At 48.0% G+C, this 16,489-nt stretch overlaps 1 protein-coding gene across 3 annotated transcripts in view; it reads left to right on the top strand.

Annotated features, from left to right (window-relative positions):
• The window catches only part of LOC119179128 (uncharacterized), a 240,185-nt gene that overhangs the window by 19,827 nt on the left and 203,869 nt on the right, over nucleotides 1–16,489 (top strand). For all 3 annotated transcript variants that reach the window (XM_075869518.1, XM_075869519.1, XM_075869520.1), the window contains exon 5: nucleotides 1,418–1,449. In XM_075869518.1, the coding sequence (XP_075725633.1) occupies nucleotides 1,418–1,449 (32 nt within the window). The remainder of the gene's footprint in view (nucleotides 1–1,417; nucleotides 1,450–16,489) is intronic.

The raw sequence follows: 16,489 nt of genomic DNA on the forward strand, positions 1-16,489 counted from the left end.
TCTTTCAACACTCTTTATGACACATGCACAGCGCGTAAAACTGGAAAGGACAACGGCCATGCATAGTGCAAAGTGCGGTGTTTATACTGAGTTTGTGCATTGTTCTTTGTTGTCTTGCTTGCTATTACGTGCGGGGCATTGCTTTGAGACCTTAAACCCCAACAAATAATATTGATATATTGTGTTGTTACGTTTGGTCCGGCAATTCGTCTGGACAGATGTCATTGTGCGTAAGCCGGTCTACGAGGAAGGCATTCAAACCTATCGACACCCAGTCTGCAAGACGCTTTCCTTTAGATGTTCCAGGAAGCAGTCGGGTCTGAACAAAAGCTTCACGAGACAAGCCATTTGTTGAACGGGCTCGAACAGCGGGGGGGGGGGGGGACGGCGCCACTGTAGCAGGTATCATTAGGTCTACCTCTTGACTCAGCTGTTATCGTCGCCGATGCGAAACCGTCACAAAAGTACCTTCAGTCCTGAAACGTGGGAAGACGTCAAAAAAGCCGTCCCCAAGATCGAACGTTTGAACTGCCTGAAGCTGAAAGCAGCATGGACCGCTGCTGACGTTCGGGTTAGCGTCCATCTCCCCGGAGGAGCTCAACCTTCCCTCTCCGGACTCTACCTCATCGCCCTGCAGTGCCTTCAAGGCGGGGGCTAGGTACGTCATTGTGTGGTGCACCCGTGCTCTCATTAGATTATTGAGACTTCGTCACCCGATTTGTGGCGAGAGTGCTTAGCGCCGCCTTCTTCGGATCTCGGTGTAAAGGAGACGGCGGGCTATAAAGGCCGAAGCAATGAGCTGAATCATGTGAGCGGAATTATGTTCTGAATCATGAACTGGACCTCTGTTGTACATAATGTGGGGTCTTCTGAATCTGTGTACAGTTTTCATTCTTCTATATAGTAAATAAATCTTTGTTCTACCTTTATTAACGTGTCCCCTCACTGGCGAAGATCGGCTATGCGGACAATGGCAGGGTTCTGGCTACCCTAAAGAAAACCCGCCATACCTACCACCGACCTCAAGCCCTTTACAACTAGTGGCAATGGTGAGATACGATCAAAAACTTCCTAGCCTTTACAGTGTGATGCCATCAATGTAATGGCCCAGTAAGTATCAATCATTCACGCTGGGTTAGTGGACAATTCATGAGCACGACACTTGCATCAAGTCATTCTGCCTACATAATAACGACGTAGATACTTGGAGCGAAAAATAACATGCATTTTGTAGGCCTGAATTGCAGTTTAACAGTATTATAAGCCAGGGAGAGATATACATATAGATTTCTTTATATTTTAGGACGAGTAAATGAATTACATGCCAAGTTAGGGTCTTTATGTTATCGTAGGAAAGTTTGAAGCAGAAGTGTTGTTCTGCCTCCTCAGAGTATTCATGTTCTGGTTTTCTTTTCAGGGGTCTGGAAGGCGAGGCCGGCGGCATTCGTTGTGAGTGTCATAATTTATGATATTGTACAAAGTGCGTAATCATACGAACAAATTTGTTGTTTTTCACGTGGTTTTGATAATGTATTGCAAACGAGCGAAAAATACCACATCATTGGTGATGTCGTATAATGGTCACGCACGCTCAGTGCAACGATCGTCTGCAGCACAATCGTCAGCCGTCAGTGATCCAATCAGCGGTGAGGTGGTATGGTATTCTAACAGGTGGCATCAGAATTGCAGTGTTATTGCCAGTGTTCTATAAATATCAGTTCCTTTATGTGGTTAGGTTTTGGCCGTGGTACGGCTATATATATATATATATATATATAGTCCAGTAGTTCCTCCGTGAGCGGTCACAGCGTGGTTTCTTTCAACGTTTCGGCTTAGAGTCTGGCCTTCATCAGGATGTTTCTGTGGGTCGTAGTGGGCAGCGTACTCGGTTGAAGATCTGGAAGTGGCGAGTTGGAATCCCGTGTAGAGGTGTTTTGCTTTTGAATCCTGGTGAAGGTCAGACTCTAGGCCGAAACGTTTAAATAAACCACGCTGTGACCGCGAAGATCTACTTGACTACTTGCAACGACGCTGCGGCCACTCAACCACTATGCTTGCCTATATATATATATATATATATATATATATATATATATATATATATATATATATATATATATATATATATATATATATATATATATATATATATATTTATATTTATATACTTATATATATATATATATATATATATATATATATATAGTGGGAGTAATAATTCAATGGGCCAGTTAGTCTTCGTGAAAATATGGGATATGTCACAACGGGAGCGTTGTCAACAAGGATAAATATATTTGTTTCCCAACAGTTTCGGGAGGGGTCCTCCCTTCATCAGGGTATGAGTTCATCCCCTGATGATGGGAAGACCCCTGCAAAAACTGTTGGGAAATAAATATATTTATCCTTGTTGACAACGCTCTCGTTGCGCCATAGCCCATATATATATAGATTAAATATATATATATATATATATATATATATATATATATATATATATATATATATATATATATATATATATTGTGGCGGGGCGAGGTCTAGGCTTATAGGATAGCGTCCGCCGAGAATCGGCAGCCGAAAAACATGTCTGAGTTGTCTCTCGCGCAAGCGCCTAACACACAGGCGTCTTCTTCATCTTCGCAAAGTGCCACGCTTGCTCCAGTCGACCATGCACCGTAACATCACTCCCCTGCGGCGGAAGCGCCGTCCCGGCGCTTAGTACGGCGACGACGAACAAGGAGGGTGATACGGTTTGAGTTTGGCAACGTGTACAACGTCTGTCTGGAGTGAGGGGGACGAAGAGGCATTGTTTAGGGGTGCGATCTCGTAGCTCACCTCACTAAGTTGCCATAACGCTTTGTAGGGGCCATGGCAGTGTGATAGTAGCTTCTCTGACAAGTCGACTTGGCTGTTTCGTGTCCAGAGAAGTACCAGAGACCCCGTCGAGAAGTTCACGCTTTGGTGGCGACTGTCATAGTGGTCTTTTTGGTGAGCTTGCGACAAGTGCAGCTGATCACGGGCAAGCTGACGGGCTGCATGGGCTCGAGAAACGACATCGCTGGCGTACTCAGTAGCCAAGGGGGCAGCCGAAGGAAGGAGCGTGTCAATTGGTAATGCTGGATGTCGGCCGAATAGCAAATAAAATGGCGAATAATTAGCTGTGTCGTGCCGTGAAGAATTGTACGCGAACGAGTATTCTTGCAGACGGAGTGCCCAGTGACCGAGATGTCCAGATGGGTCCTTTAGCGATGGCAGCCAGCAGAGTGTGATGGTCCGTAACAACGGAAAAAGTTCGGCCATACAGGTAAGGCCTGAATTTCGCCACGGCCCACACTAAAGCTAGGCATTCACGCTCAGTGATGGAGAACTTCCGTTCGGCAGGTGAAAGAAGACGACTGGCGTAAGCAATCACGCGGTCCTTCCCGTGCTGTCGTTGGCCAAGGACCGCTCCAATTCCATGGCCACTGGCATTGGTCCGAAGCTCTGTAGGTGATGCAGGGTCGAAATTGGCCAGTATTGGTGGCGTAGTCAGCAGATGGATAAGAGCCGAAAAGGTGTCCGCTTGCTCTATCCCCCATGCGAAGGGAACGTCCTTCTTTAAGAGATCAGTAAGCAGTCGAGCGATGTCGACGAAGTTGCGGACAAATCGACGAAAATAAGAACATAGCCCTACAAAATTCGGACGTCCTTGGTTGAGCGTGGTTCAGTAAATTGTTGTACTGCTCGCACCTTTTCGGGTTCTGCTTGAACACCATAGGCACTGACAAGGTGGCCGAGTATGGTGATTTGGCGACGTCCGAAATGACATTTTGCAGAATTGAGCTGGAGAGCAGCTCTTCGAAAAACATCCAGAACGGCTGACAGACGTGTTTTATGGCTGTCAAAGGTAGGTGACAAGACGATGACATCGTCCAAGTAACATAAGCAGGTGGACCCCTTATATCTTTGGAGAAGCGAGTCCATCATGCGCTCGAAAGTTGCTGGCGCATTACACAGCCCTTACGGCATGACTTTGATCTTGTAGAGGCCGTCGGGCGTAACGAAAGCGGTGTTTTCACAATCCATGGGGTCAACGGAAATTTGCCAATAACCGGACCGAGGTCGATAGACGAAAAGTATTGGGCACCATGGAGGAAATCGAGGGCGTCATCAATCCAAGGTAAAGGGTAGACATCTTTGTGGGTCATTTTGTTTAAATGGCGATAGTCCACGCAAAAGCGCCAGCTGCCATCCTTCTTCTCAACGAGCATGACTGGAGATGCCCAGAGGCTGGATGATGGTTCTATTACGTCTTTAGTAATCATTTTGTTCACTCCATTCTGAATTACTTGGCGTTCCTTATGAGATACGCGATATGGACGCCGCCGTATAGGACTGGCATCACCAGTGTTGAACCGGTGAGTCACTGTCGTTGTTTGGCTTAGAGGGCGGTGGTCAAAGTCGAAAACGTCTCTATATGATGTTATCAGACTACGGAGGCTGGCAGCTTGTGCTGCAGAGAGGTCGGAAGCAATCATCTTGTTAATGTTATCTGCAGGCAGAGTGTAATTGCGGTCAAGACAGGGGGATGTAGTATCGGTGTCCAAAACAGTAACGTTGCAGCTGTCAAGTGGAGATAGGGTGGCCGAAGACATGTCTTGCCGAATAACTTGAGTCAAAAGACTCACGTTGAGTAGTGGTATAACCACTGTATTTTTAGCGACGGCGACAACAGTGTGAGCAAAGGTGATGTCTCGGGCCATCAGTACGTCGACTATAGGAGTGACGAGGTAGTCACAATAGGGCACATGACGTGAGCACGACAAAATGACATATGTAGCAGCTTGCGGTGGCAAGCAAACGTGGTGACGAGAGCATAAACGGGAAGAATAGTCAGTTGGAAAATCAGCGAACTGCGGCAGTTCAAGCTGAAGAGCACCAGTGGCACAAACAATGTGCGCAGAATGACGTGACAGGAAGTCCAAACCAAGTATTAGGTCATGAGGGCACATTTAAATGACGCAAAACTGAACTAATGTAGGATGACCGGCAATGGGCACACGGGCCGTGCACATCCCTTGAACGTCAGAAGTCCTCCCATCAGCGACACGAAGTGTTCGGGAAGGCGTGAGCACTTTACGTAGGCGTCAGCGAATGTTCGCGCTCATTACGGGAATGTGCGCTCCAGTATCTATAAGGGCAGAAATAGCCACACCGTCAACGTCAACGTCTAACAAACTTTGTCTCGTAGGAAGCGTCAAGAGAAGATTTGTGGAGGGAGTCGAAAATGCAGCGTTGCCTCCGGGCGCTGCACCGTTCAGTTTTCCGGGTAAGCAGGTGTGGGGTGGATGGGGACGACGGCCTGCGAGTCTGCGGTGAGCGAGACGACTGGCGACGTCCTGGAGGCGAACGCGACTGACGACCATGCGGTGACGGAGATCGGCTGTTGAACCTTCTGTAGTTGTTTGGCGGAGAAGGCTACGCGGCAGATGCGAAGCGGGTGCTGTCCTGTTGGTAGTGAGGTTGAGATGCAGTCCGATATGGCGAGGACCAGCGGTAATTGCAGTAACGGACGACATGACCGATACGGTGGTGATGAAAGCAAATTGGTCGATCGTCGACGGATCTCTACGCAGCAGGGTCGCGAGACGGGCTGTAAACTGCTGCTCGTGATAGCAGGAGGTTGGACGCCATGGAGCTCGCTGCGGGCTGGGCAAAGCGCACACCGAGGGAATACCTATGCTGGCGAGTTCTTGGCAGACGATGGCTTGAACTATGTTAGCAGTGAGTGGGGTCGTGTCACTTGCAGCGGTGTGAGCCGGAGCAGAGGCAATGGCTTCAAGTTCGCGTCGTACAATTTGGGTCACCTGATCAGATGAATATAGAGGTGGTGGCTGTGTTCTTGCATGGTGTTCGCAAGACGTCGTTGCAGCCGTATTCGGAAGGCGGGTAAACACGCTGTTAATCCACCGGCTCTTTACTTGCTCAAAGCGCCGACATTCTTTTATAATGGCGTCCACTGTAGAAAAACTTTGGCAGACGAGGAGGTTGAATGCGTCATCCGCAATCCCCTTAAAAATATGTCCAACCTTGTCAGCCTGCGGCATCTCGTCATTGCTTTGCGACACAACGATAACGCATCTTCTATATAGGAGACGTAAAACTCGGTCGAGGTCTGCGCCCGAGAGGCGAGCATTTTGTTCGCGGCCATTTTTCTTGCAATCGGCTTTCCGAACAGGTCCAACATTTTCTCCCTGCACACTGCCCAACTCCCAAGTTCTGTTTCAGGGTTCTCATACGACGATTTGGCAGTTCCCCTAAGATAGAATAGCAGGTTCGCCAGCATAAGAGTCGGGCCCCATCGGTATCGAGTACTCACACGTTCGTACTCTGCCAGACAATCTTCAACGTCAACTTCATCTGTGTCGCCGGAACCGCTGAACGTGCGAGGATCCCGCGGGGGTTCAAGCACGAAGGTTGTGGTCGCTGAAGGAGATGTAGTAACCGCATCATCTCCGGCCGCACGAACACCATGAGCAGATGCAGACGCCGTACTTTCCGTCATCGTTTTGGATTGACCCTTCAAACCACGGCCGCTGCGAAGTTCCGTTGCGAAGCGGTTACCCAGCACGTCCACCAAATGTGACGGGGCGAGGTCTAGGCTTATAGGATAGCGTCCACCGAGAATCGGCAGACGAACAAAATGCCTGAGTTGCCTCTCGCGCAAGCGCCTAACACACAGGCGTCTTCTTCATTTTCGCAAAGTCCCACGCTTGCTCCTGTCAATGATGCACCATAAGAATATGTATGTATATATATATTTATATATATATATATATATATATATATATATATATATGTATATATATATAGTGAAGCGTTTTAGAGCGGCACTCTTTTATATCACTGGAGAGTGGTGTCCCGACAAGTGGTAATGGCGAAAACAACCTGTGTTCCCAGCCAACCAAACGTTGTCTTCACAGACTTGGTCTTACCCGCTGCCTTTCTGAGTGGCACTCATCTTCACTACAGTTTCCTCCCCTCCTGAAAAAAGCCATCCTGGCAACGCATGGGCAGAAGACAATAGAGGGATCGTAATACGGTTTTAGGCGGTCTATGTGGATGGTCTCACGTCCACGGCGTCGTTGATCATGGGGCTGCTCAAGAAGTTCCACGATGTGAATAATGGGTGATGTTTGTTTTACCACACGGTAAGGGCCATTATACTTGTACATCAGTTAAGCTCAGAGACCAGTGCTGGTTGAAGGAATGCGGAGCCAGAAAAGGTTATCCGATGCATAAGAAGCCGGAGGCGTCGGACTATCGCGGTGGTGTTTCCGGCGTTGCTGTTCAGCACTTGTGAGTGAGCGGGCAAGCTAACGACACTCTTCCGCGTATTTAGCAGCTTGTGACATCGTCGTCGACTGAGCAACATCCGGGCGGTAAGGAAGAATGGTGTCTAGCGTTCGAGAGGGCTCGCGACCATAAAGGAGGTTGTGTGGAAAGAAACCAAGGGTTGTCTGAACAGTATTATGCGCGTATGTTACAAAAGGTAGAATAATGTCCCAGTTGAAGTGATCGCTTGCAACGTTCATTGACAGCATATCTCCTAACGTACGGTTGAATCGTTCTGTAGTGCGATTAGTGTGATGATGATACACGGTGGTGGTGCGATGAATGACTTGGCGTTCTTTGAGAAGCAATTGAGAAGCGACAAAACACACGCCCTCGGCCACTCAGAAGTTCACGTGGTGCACCGTGAAGTAAAAAGATCCGATGCAATAGTAAACGACTGACGTCACTTGCTGACGCGGAAGAGAGTGGTGAAGTTTCTGCGTAGCGCGTAAGGTGATCGATAGCGACAATCACCCAGCAATTTTCAGCCGTTTTAATCAGAAAAATTTTTTACAGATCAATAGCAACATGGTCAAATGGTCGGGGAGGACAAGGTAAGGGTTGCAGTGGAGCTGGATAATGTGGAGTGGGATTCTTCCGGCGCTGGCAAGCGAGACAGGAACGTGCGTAGCGACGAACGAAGCGATACACTCCACGCCAGTAGTAGCAGGGGGACAGGCGGATGTAGGTTTTTAACACTCCAGCATGGGCGCATTGTGGGTCGGCGCGAAAGGAGGCGCATATGTATGAGCGGAGGCGTCTGGGGATAACTAGGAGCCATTGGCGTTCGTCGAAGAGGTAGTTCTCACTGTATACCATCTTTGATAACGAAGTGCTGTATTTGACGGTGCGTATCTCTAGCGATGTTTTGCGAGGGAGTTCAGCTCAGCAAGTTGATAAGTGGAGTGATCCAAGGATCTTTACGTTGCTCCTGTAGCATGTGGCTGACACTAAGTGCAGGTACGTCGGGGGCAGGCGAAGACGGCGACTTGTGACTATATTGTAGAGATGATCGGGACAAAGCGTCTGCGTCACTATGTTTTCGCCCAGGTTGGTAAACGACGTGAATGTCGTACTCTTGTAGCCGAAGCGCCCAACGGGCAAGCCGGCTGGTGAGATCTTTTAACGAGGAGAGCCAACACAATGCATGATGATCAATAACCACGCTGAATGGGCGCCCGTAAAGATAGGGTCAGAACTTGCCAATGGCTTATATGATGGCTGACACTCTTTGTTGGTGACTGAATAGTTGGCGTCTGCTTTTGTGAGTGCACGGCTGGCGTAAGAGATGACGTACTCATGAAATCAAGGTCCGCGCTGGGGCGAGCACAGCACCGAGACCAACTCGGCTAGCATCCGTACATGTTTCTGTCGGGGCAAGATGATCAAAATATCGCAGTATTGTATGTGATGTAAGAAGGTGGCGGAGTGTGACGAATGCATCATCACAAGCTGACGACCAACTAGAAAGGTCGCTATTGCCGGCAAACAGGTTCGTCAAGGGCGACATGATGGAGGCGGAGTTGCGAATAAAACGACGAAAATATGAACATGAACCGAAGAAGCTGCGAAGATCTTTTAAGGGTTTGGCTTAGAAAATTCGGCAACAGCACGGAGTTTCGTCAGATCCGGAAGAATGCCATCTCTAGATACAACACGGCGCAATATTAGGAGTTTTCGAGTGCCGAAGCAGCACTTTTTCAAGCTGAGCTGCAGACCGGCGGAGGTGAGGCGAGTGAGCACTGTGTCGAGTTGCTGAACATGTGTTGAAAAGTCGGTTGAAAATATCACATCGTCTAAATAACACTGACATGTCTGCCATTTCAGGCCACGGAGGATGTTGTCGATCATGCGCTCGAAAGTGGAAGGTGCATTGCAGAGCCCGAATGGTATGACGTTAAATTCGTATAAGCCATCGGGTGTAAAAAGCCGTCTTCGGGCGATCAGCCTCAACCACGGGAACCTGCCAATAACCTGAGCACAGATCTAGTCACGAGAAGAATTCCGCGCCTTGTAAGCAGTCAAGGGTATCGTTTATGCGAGGTAGCGGGTAAAAATCTTTGCGCGTGATCTTATTCAACCGGTGGTAGTCAACGCAGAATCTCATTGAGCCATCCCCTCTCTTGACTGGAACTGGGGAGGCCCGCGGGCTGTTAGAGGGCTCAGCCAACCAAACGTCGTCTTCTTCACAGGCTGAGTGATATGAGTGATACCCTCTGCCTGTATGAGTGGCACTGATCTTCTTCACTACAATATATATATATATATATATATATATATATATATATATATATATATATATATATATATATATATATATTAACGCAGGTGCGGCTGTCTTCGGCTCAGGTAGGATTCAGTTGCCATAATTACTTGACCACAGTGGCGGGTGTGGATGAGAATTTTGCATTCGGGACAGATGGTTACTGCGAAAGACTTATCGCTGGATGAAAGCTTGGTAACTTTGCTGCCTTCATTTCTGGAAGCATCTTAAGCTGCAGGTGCGCCATCAGCGTCCCTACGAAAGAACCAACCCCGACATGTGGCTCCTATATTTACAGTCAATCACAGCAAAACACTACTGGCGCAGGACAGCGTATTCTTGACAGATGAAAGTTTTACAACATGCAATGGAATTTGTGAGAGTGCCACAGTCGTGAAGTAGCAGCTGCCGCTATCTGTAGAGATGAAAGGATAATAAAGAAAAAGCGTTCGTGCCCCAAGCGCGTACGTTGGCATTGCAGAATGAACATTCGGGGGACACTTGGCGAGACGGGCATTCAGAATGAAATGGAGAACTGCACACCATCTCACTTCCAGCGTTCAGTACTACCAAGGCTATGTGGTGCACGAAGTGACATTGAATATGGAAAAGGAAAAAAAACGCAGTTTAGTTACTGCCTCTCTCAATAAAGGGCACCTCCGCAGTTCTGCACAGGGAATGGGAGAATGGGAATTAAATAGACTAAAGAAAGGCGCAAGAGGAGGGTAGCAATCGCAAGGAACCAAACGCGGCACATGCAATCCGCCGAAAGGCCGCCGAGAAGCCGGAGGTGAAGCGATGCGCCCATGAAGAGAAAAAAAATGGCCACGTATCTGCATGTAATTTGCAAATGTCGCCGAAAGACGATAGTCTTGCGTGTGGATTGAGAGAGTGAATAATTAATTTGATGTTCTGTGCAAGAAAGTCGGTGAATGTTATTTTGGAGGCGCTGCGTTAGAGTGCCTCGAGCGTACAGCAGAGGCGAACGAGTGCATCAAATCATGTCACACGTGAGACATGAGCGCCACCTGGCAGTCTTCTTGCGAAACGAAGCGCGTGGCTCTGAGACGGGTGTGCGCGCCCGTCTCAGAGGTGATAAGGTGAGGAACGCAAGGTGAAGGGTAGGTTCCACCACCATCGCGTCTTAGCAAAGCGTTGGAAACGCTCACCTTTGTGAGCAAGCGTTGCATGGTCAGTGCAGCGTGATAAACGCTATGGTCCTAAAATTACTTACGTATGCAGTTTCTAGTAAAAGATGCACATACAGATTATATACGTTTTGTCATGGTGCCCAAGACTTGCGCAATAATTAACTATTATTCGACAATTGCACAAGTATGAACGCTAAACCTTGAGCAACATTGGTGGGCGCTGCGGATGGGGTTGGCCGTATCAAGCACCCAATGCCGTTAAGAGTGGACAAACAGACAAAAGGACAGACAGACGTATCAAGCACCCAATGATGTTAAGAGTGAACCAACAGAAAAATGGACAGGCAGACAGACAGGCAGACAGACAGACAGACAGACAGACAGACAGACAGACAGACAGACAGGCCAAAAATTTTTGCGTCGAAGGTCCCCAATAAAGACAATCATCTTTAAAAAAAACACACAGGACAAGTGGAAAGAAGTTAGGGTGCTCCCAGACATAGATATAAATGGAGAGAGTGTCTGCACCGATGGCACAACGCACCCACTGGGGAGAAAAAAAAACTCCCAAGCATTTCCCCGAGGGTGAACATGGTTAGGCGCGAATGCACTGGGTAATTCTATGAGGGAGAGTAAAGTTAAAACCCGTTGGCATTCGCCAGTGAGTTAAAGTAAACGCCCCCGTGTAGTCACATAGTCATTCCCAGAAACCATGTGACCCTCTCGAAAAATCTTGGTGAGTTTACGCGCATATGTAAGAGTAAGCTCGCACTATAGTGATGTTTATGTGTTTTTTTAATTCGTGGGATATATGTATTGTACATTAAATTCATACTATAAGTTATATTTATTTATTTCATTATTTAATTCACAGTATATATGTTATGTATTTATTATTCGCACTATTTATTTATTATGTGACACTATGGTACCTTACGGTCTAATGCTTTCTGGAAGTCCCAATGTTATCACACGGGGGAGTTTACGTTAACGCACTGGCGATTGCCAATGGATTTTAACTTTACTCCCCCTCATAGCATCACCCCGTGTATTCGCACTTAACCATGTTCACGCTCGGAAAAATTATTGAAAGTTTTATAACTGGTGATGATGATGATGAATAAAGTATATTTATATCCTTGCTGGGAACCCATGCTGGGAAGAAGAATGTGATGAAGATGAAGGATGCGCGCGGGTACAAATCCCCGAACAACGAGATGTGGATCCTGGTGCGGACGCGGGCGTGCTGCCTAAAGAGCCTCTGCGCCGACTGCTCAAGGAGGTGAGTACGCCGTGTGCTGCAGTACGCTAACGGCGCGGATTCATGGAAGGAGAAGAGTACGTCTCGATGATGCGCAGCACCAACCCTGAGCAGTAGGAGCTGCTGCGCGAGATTCTGCACCGTCAGACCACGCCGGGGTGGCCTCCACTGTCCCTTAATGCTGTACTGACCGTTGGCTGGCGTCAGCTGCCTGATTCTCATGAAAGTCGAGGCGAGATGAGCCGCTCTTCCACCCGGTTCAGATCGGGGAGGTCCGCGGGACGAGGCACGTACGCTTAGCCCTGGCTCTTGCTCAACTGCTCGCTCACACATCGCGCGTCCCCACATGATCGGCTTCGGGGGGCTCGGCTCGTTTCATCTGCTTTCGTTCGGCGTCTCGCCCCCGGCCTTCAGCACCACAGGCGATAGGATGTTTACGTAGCCCATCGGCCTCCCGCGCGCGGAGTTTGGGATCCGCGGCCCGCTTCGCCCGCTTGAGCTCGGCATCACCGGCACTTCGCAGCGCTGCCTTGTTTTCAACCGGCACATCTTCAACGACGCGTGAAATGCTCGCATTCGATTGGGTTGTACTCGTTGTTGGAGGTATCGCAGTCGAGGTTGATGCCCACGATAGATCCGTACCTATGAGGACTTGCCGATCTTGAGCAAGTCATCATAGCATCAACTTGTCATAGCAAGTCATCCAGCAAACCGCGAGGGAGAAGTGAGAGCGAGCGGCAGCCAGCGGACGTTTATATACCGACCGACGTTCAGGTGCCGCGCCCGCGAACACAAGGACGGGGAGCGAAACTTGTTTGGAGAGGTTGTAGTGGTGGAAAGACACGCGTCAAGGCGCAGTATCGGCGAGAGGGCGCTGTCAGGCGAGGGGAGATTGAGTTGCTGTATATGCTACCTTTAGGTTCCTAAAGCTAGCATATACAGCAACTCAAAGGAGAGAGGCTCGCGCCGAGAGGGAGTGCAAAGCCAACGGAGTAAGGAGAAGCACGCCAGCTGCTTGGCGCCGTGATGTCACGGCAAGGGTACAATGGCTAGAATACTAGAAGTGGGATCGCCGCCAAGCGGCTGCAATGGGAGGTAGTGACGCCGCTTTGTGATGTTTCCGCTAGGTGGCGCGCGGTCGTATACACGTCAGGCTCTCAGGCTGCGCACGTTGTTCAACGCTGCAACTCGCCGGTGAAACGTGATTCTTTTGCCTGTTTAAGCTGTTCTTTCATGCTGCATTTGCTGTTCGGACAGCTTTCTCATGTCTACGTTATGTCTTTTGCGAAGTGTGTGCCATGAGCAGACGTCAGAGCCACTGTTTTGTGCCCAGATGCTCAACTGGGGGAAAATCGTGCAAGCAGAAGCTTTCATTGTTTGGAGTCCCGAAAGACGACCGTTTGTTCCAGCAGTGGCAGCGTAATATACCAAGAGCAGACAAGCTTTTGGAAAAGAACGCTGCCGTTTGCGAGCTCCACTTCGATCAGCAGTTCATCTCGCGCCACTTCGAACACGTTATTAATGATGCGGTAGTGCGTTTGGACAGAGCTAGGCCTGTGCTATTGCCGCATGCCGTCCGAACAATCTTTCCAAATGCTCCTTTCCAACTCTCGAAACGTGTGGCACAAAAAATAAACCCCAAGGAGAGATCACACCCACCGTTTGTGATTGCTCAGAAAAGACGTCGAAAGGACGACGACCGGGAGCCGCAAGAGGAGCCGCAGGATGAACCGGAGCCACCCAATCTTCTATCTGCACCCGTTTACGACTACAAGCACGTTCCACTTCCTCCAAATCGGTGGGGAAAGTACGTATTCAGTGAGAAACCGCTAAATGTCACCTACAGCTTGTGCACGCCTAGCTCGGACATAAGCCTTCTACACGCATTGAACTTGTTAAATTTTGTGCTAGTGGAAGTGCCATAACACTAGAAGTATTTGTGCGTGGTGTGAAGATTTCGATGAATGGGCCATATGAACCAGCTTCTCTTCTGCAGACTGTTGATTCATGCCAGTGTGTTCAGGAGCAAGCTTGTTGTGCGAGTTTCCTTTTGCGTCATCTGGTAAGAACTTGAAGGTCTGGATTGGGAAGCTCTACCATCACAAGTGTAAAGGTACCTCAAGTCAAGATGAAAGACGCATCATGAGTTGCAAGTACTTGAGAAAGATCCTTGTGAATCAGAGATACCGGAAAAAGAAAACAGCAGGCAAACTGAGACATGCAACAAAGCTTAAAGCTGAAGCTCAAACAGTACGCCACCTTAGAAACAAGGTGAAGACTCTCGACCAGATCATTGCACAGCTAAACCTAGGAAATGAAGAAATTGAAGAAAGCGCGCTCTTGAGCAAAATAGACAAGCTCCCATCCAAACAGAAAAACGCTATAATGCAGTGTTTTGAAGCTGCAAGGCGCAAGTCCCGAAATGGCATTCGCTACAACCCGGAGTGGATGTTGGGGTGTGTCATCATGCGCATGAGGAGACCACAACATTATGAGAATGTGCATAGGGAGAACATTGTTGTGCTACCCAGTCGTACCTGCCTCAGAGCATTCATGAAGAAGTACGACATGTGCTTTGGTTTTAATAAATGTGTCATCTCGGGCATTTCTAAGAAAACTGCTAATATGGAAGACTTTGAACGTCATGGTGGACTGATCGTTGACGAAATGAAACTTGAAGAAAACTTTGGTGTTCAGCGGGTAAGTGGAAAAGTTGATGGATTTGTGAACCTTGGTTCTTTCACTCTTGAGGCTGACAAAAGTGTTGCATGTGATCATGGTCTTGTGATAATGTTTAAACCTTTGTCAAGTTTGTGGCACAAAATCTTGGGTGTATTCGCATCTAGAGGCAATGTGAAAGCCCCACTGCATTCCAAAGTTATTTTAGAAGCAGTTATCCTGGCAGAGAATGCTGACTATGTGACATTGGATGAAGCATATTGGAACCGTGAAATGTGGCATCGATTTGGCATATCTCGTTCGGCATCAGCTATCAAGCCTTCAGCACCTCGGCCAACTGACGTCAAGAGGCGGGATTTTTTTCTGTCTGACTTTCCGCAGTTAGTAAAGTGCATCAGAAACGGCTTCATCAAAAATGGCTATAAAACACCAGGTGGGCACGCTGATGTTAGGCCAATCAAGATAGCTCACGACTTGGCCAAGTGTGCTACAACGTTGAAAGCTATGCCTAACATTACAGAACGGACCTTGAACCCCAATTACTTCTAGAAATTGAAAGTTATTATGCATTTCATTTTTTCAGCCTTGAGGTTACACCCGGCTTTTCTTATACAAAGAAGCAATCTCAAAGTCATGTCTATATAGAAAAGCGACAGAACACTTTGTTCGCTTCAAGGAAAAGCTCATTGTTGTGATGACATCCAGAGTGCCTTCAATGGCACTGAGAAAAAAAGCTGAACAGAAAAGAGTACTGCAGGGCATTCTAGCATACTTAGACAATTGGGAAGCCTTCACCGGACCTACGAAGGCAGGCTTTCTGTCTGCTAGCACTGCAGAAGGTCTAAGAGTAACAATGCAAGGCACTTTGGAACTTTTAACATACCTGTCAGAGGAAGTACAGTACAAACATTTGTTGACTTCACGCCTCAGCCAAGATCCATTCGAAAAGCTATTTGGGATAATTCGTCAGTTATCCGGATGCAATGATCATCTCACATCGACCCAGTTTTTTACTGCCGTGAATTTCCCTAGCTTTTACAATTTGGTAGAAGCACCAGACATTGGCAACTGTGCAGCTGGTACACTTACGTCATTAGTTGGAACTGATGAAATGGCCAACCATGTCAACAATTTACTGGACACTGGAAACCTCGACGAAGCTTCAAGTGTACTACAGGCATCGACTGTCATTTCTGACCATGTGTATCCTGTGCAAGTCAGTGACGCAAAACAGGTGTACTATTTGGCTAGCTATGTGGCGCGGAAGAAAGTTATGGCAACGAAATGCCGGGACTGTTTTGAGCAGCTGCTCACATCCCTCGAGAACGCAGATAAGGACCTTGCGCTATTCACAGCATTCTGTGATGTTGGAGGGCTCTTGTACCCGTCACCTGAGCAATTTTAACTTGTGGAGGCACTGGAGGACACATTTACATTGTGGTTCAGTAATAATAAGCTCCAAAGGGACACTATAGTTGAAATTCTTAATTCAATGCAGACCGTACCATCCGAAGGGTGTGACTTACCCAAGCAAAGTCTGTCGAGCAACATAATCAAGTTTTATGTTCTCCCACGGCTTCACTTCTTCACGAAATCTCTAAACAAACAGAGAAGTTCTGCAAGAGAAAGATCAAAGCACCTCAAGCTTCGAAGAACGACGTGATGTGCATCACACTGTAGTGTGCTAGCTTTGTTCCCTACTATGATGCCCCCTACTTCAAATAAAATTTGTAAGAAAAGTAAAATGCTGTTCGATTTTCT

This window comes from Rhipicephalus microplus, chromosome 7, assembly GCF_043290135.1.
Source record: "Rhipicephalus microplus isolate Deutch F79 chromosome 7, USDA_Rmic, whole genome shotgun sequence".
Taxonomy (NCBI): domain Eukaryota; kingdom Metazoa; phylum Arthropoda; class Arachnida; order Ixodida; family Ixodidae; genus Rhipicephalus; species Rhipicephalus microplus.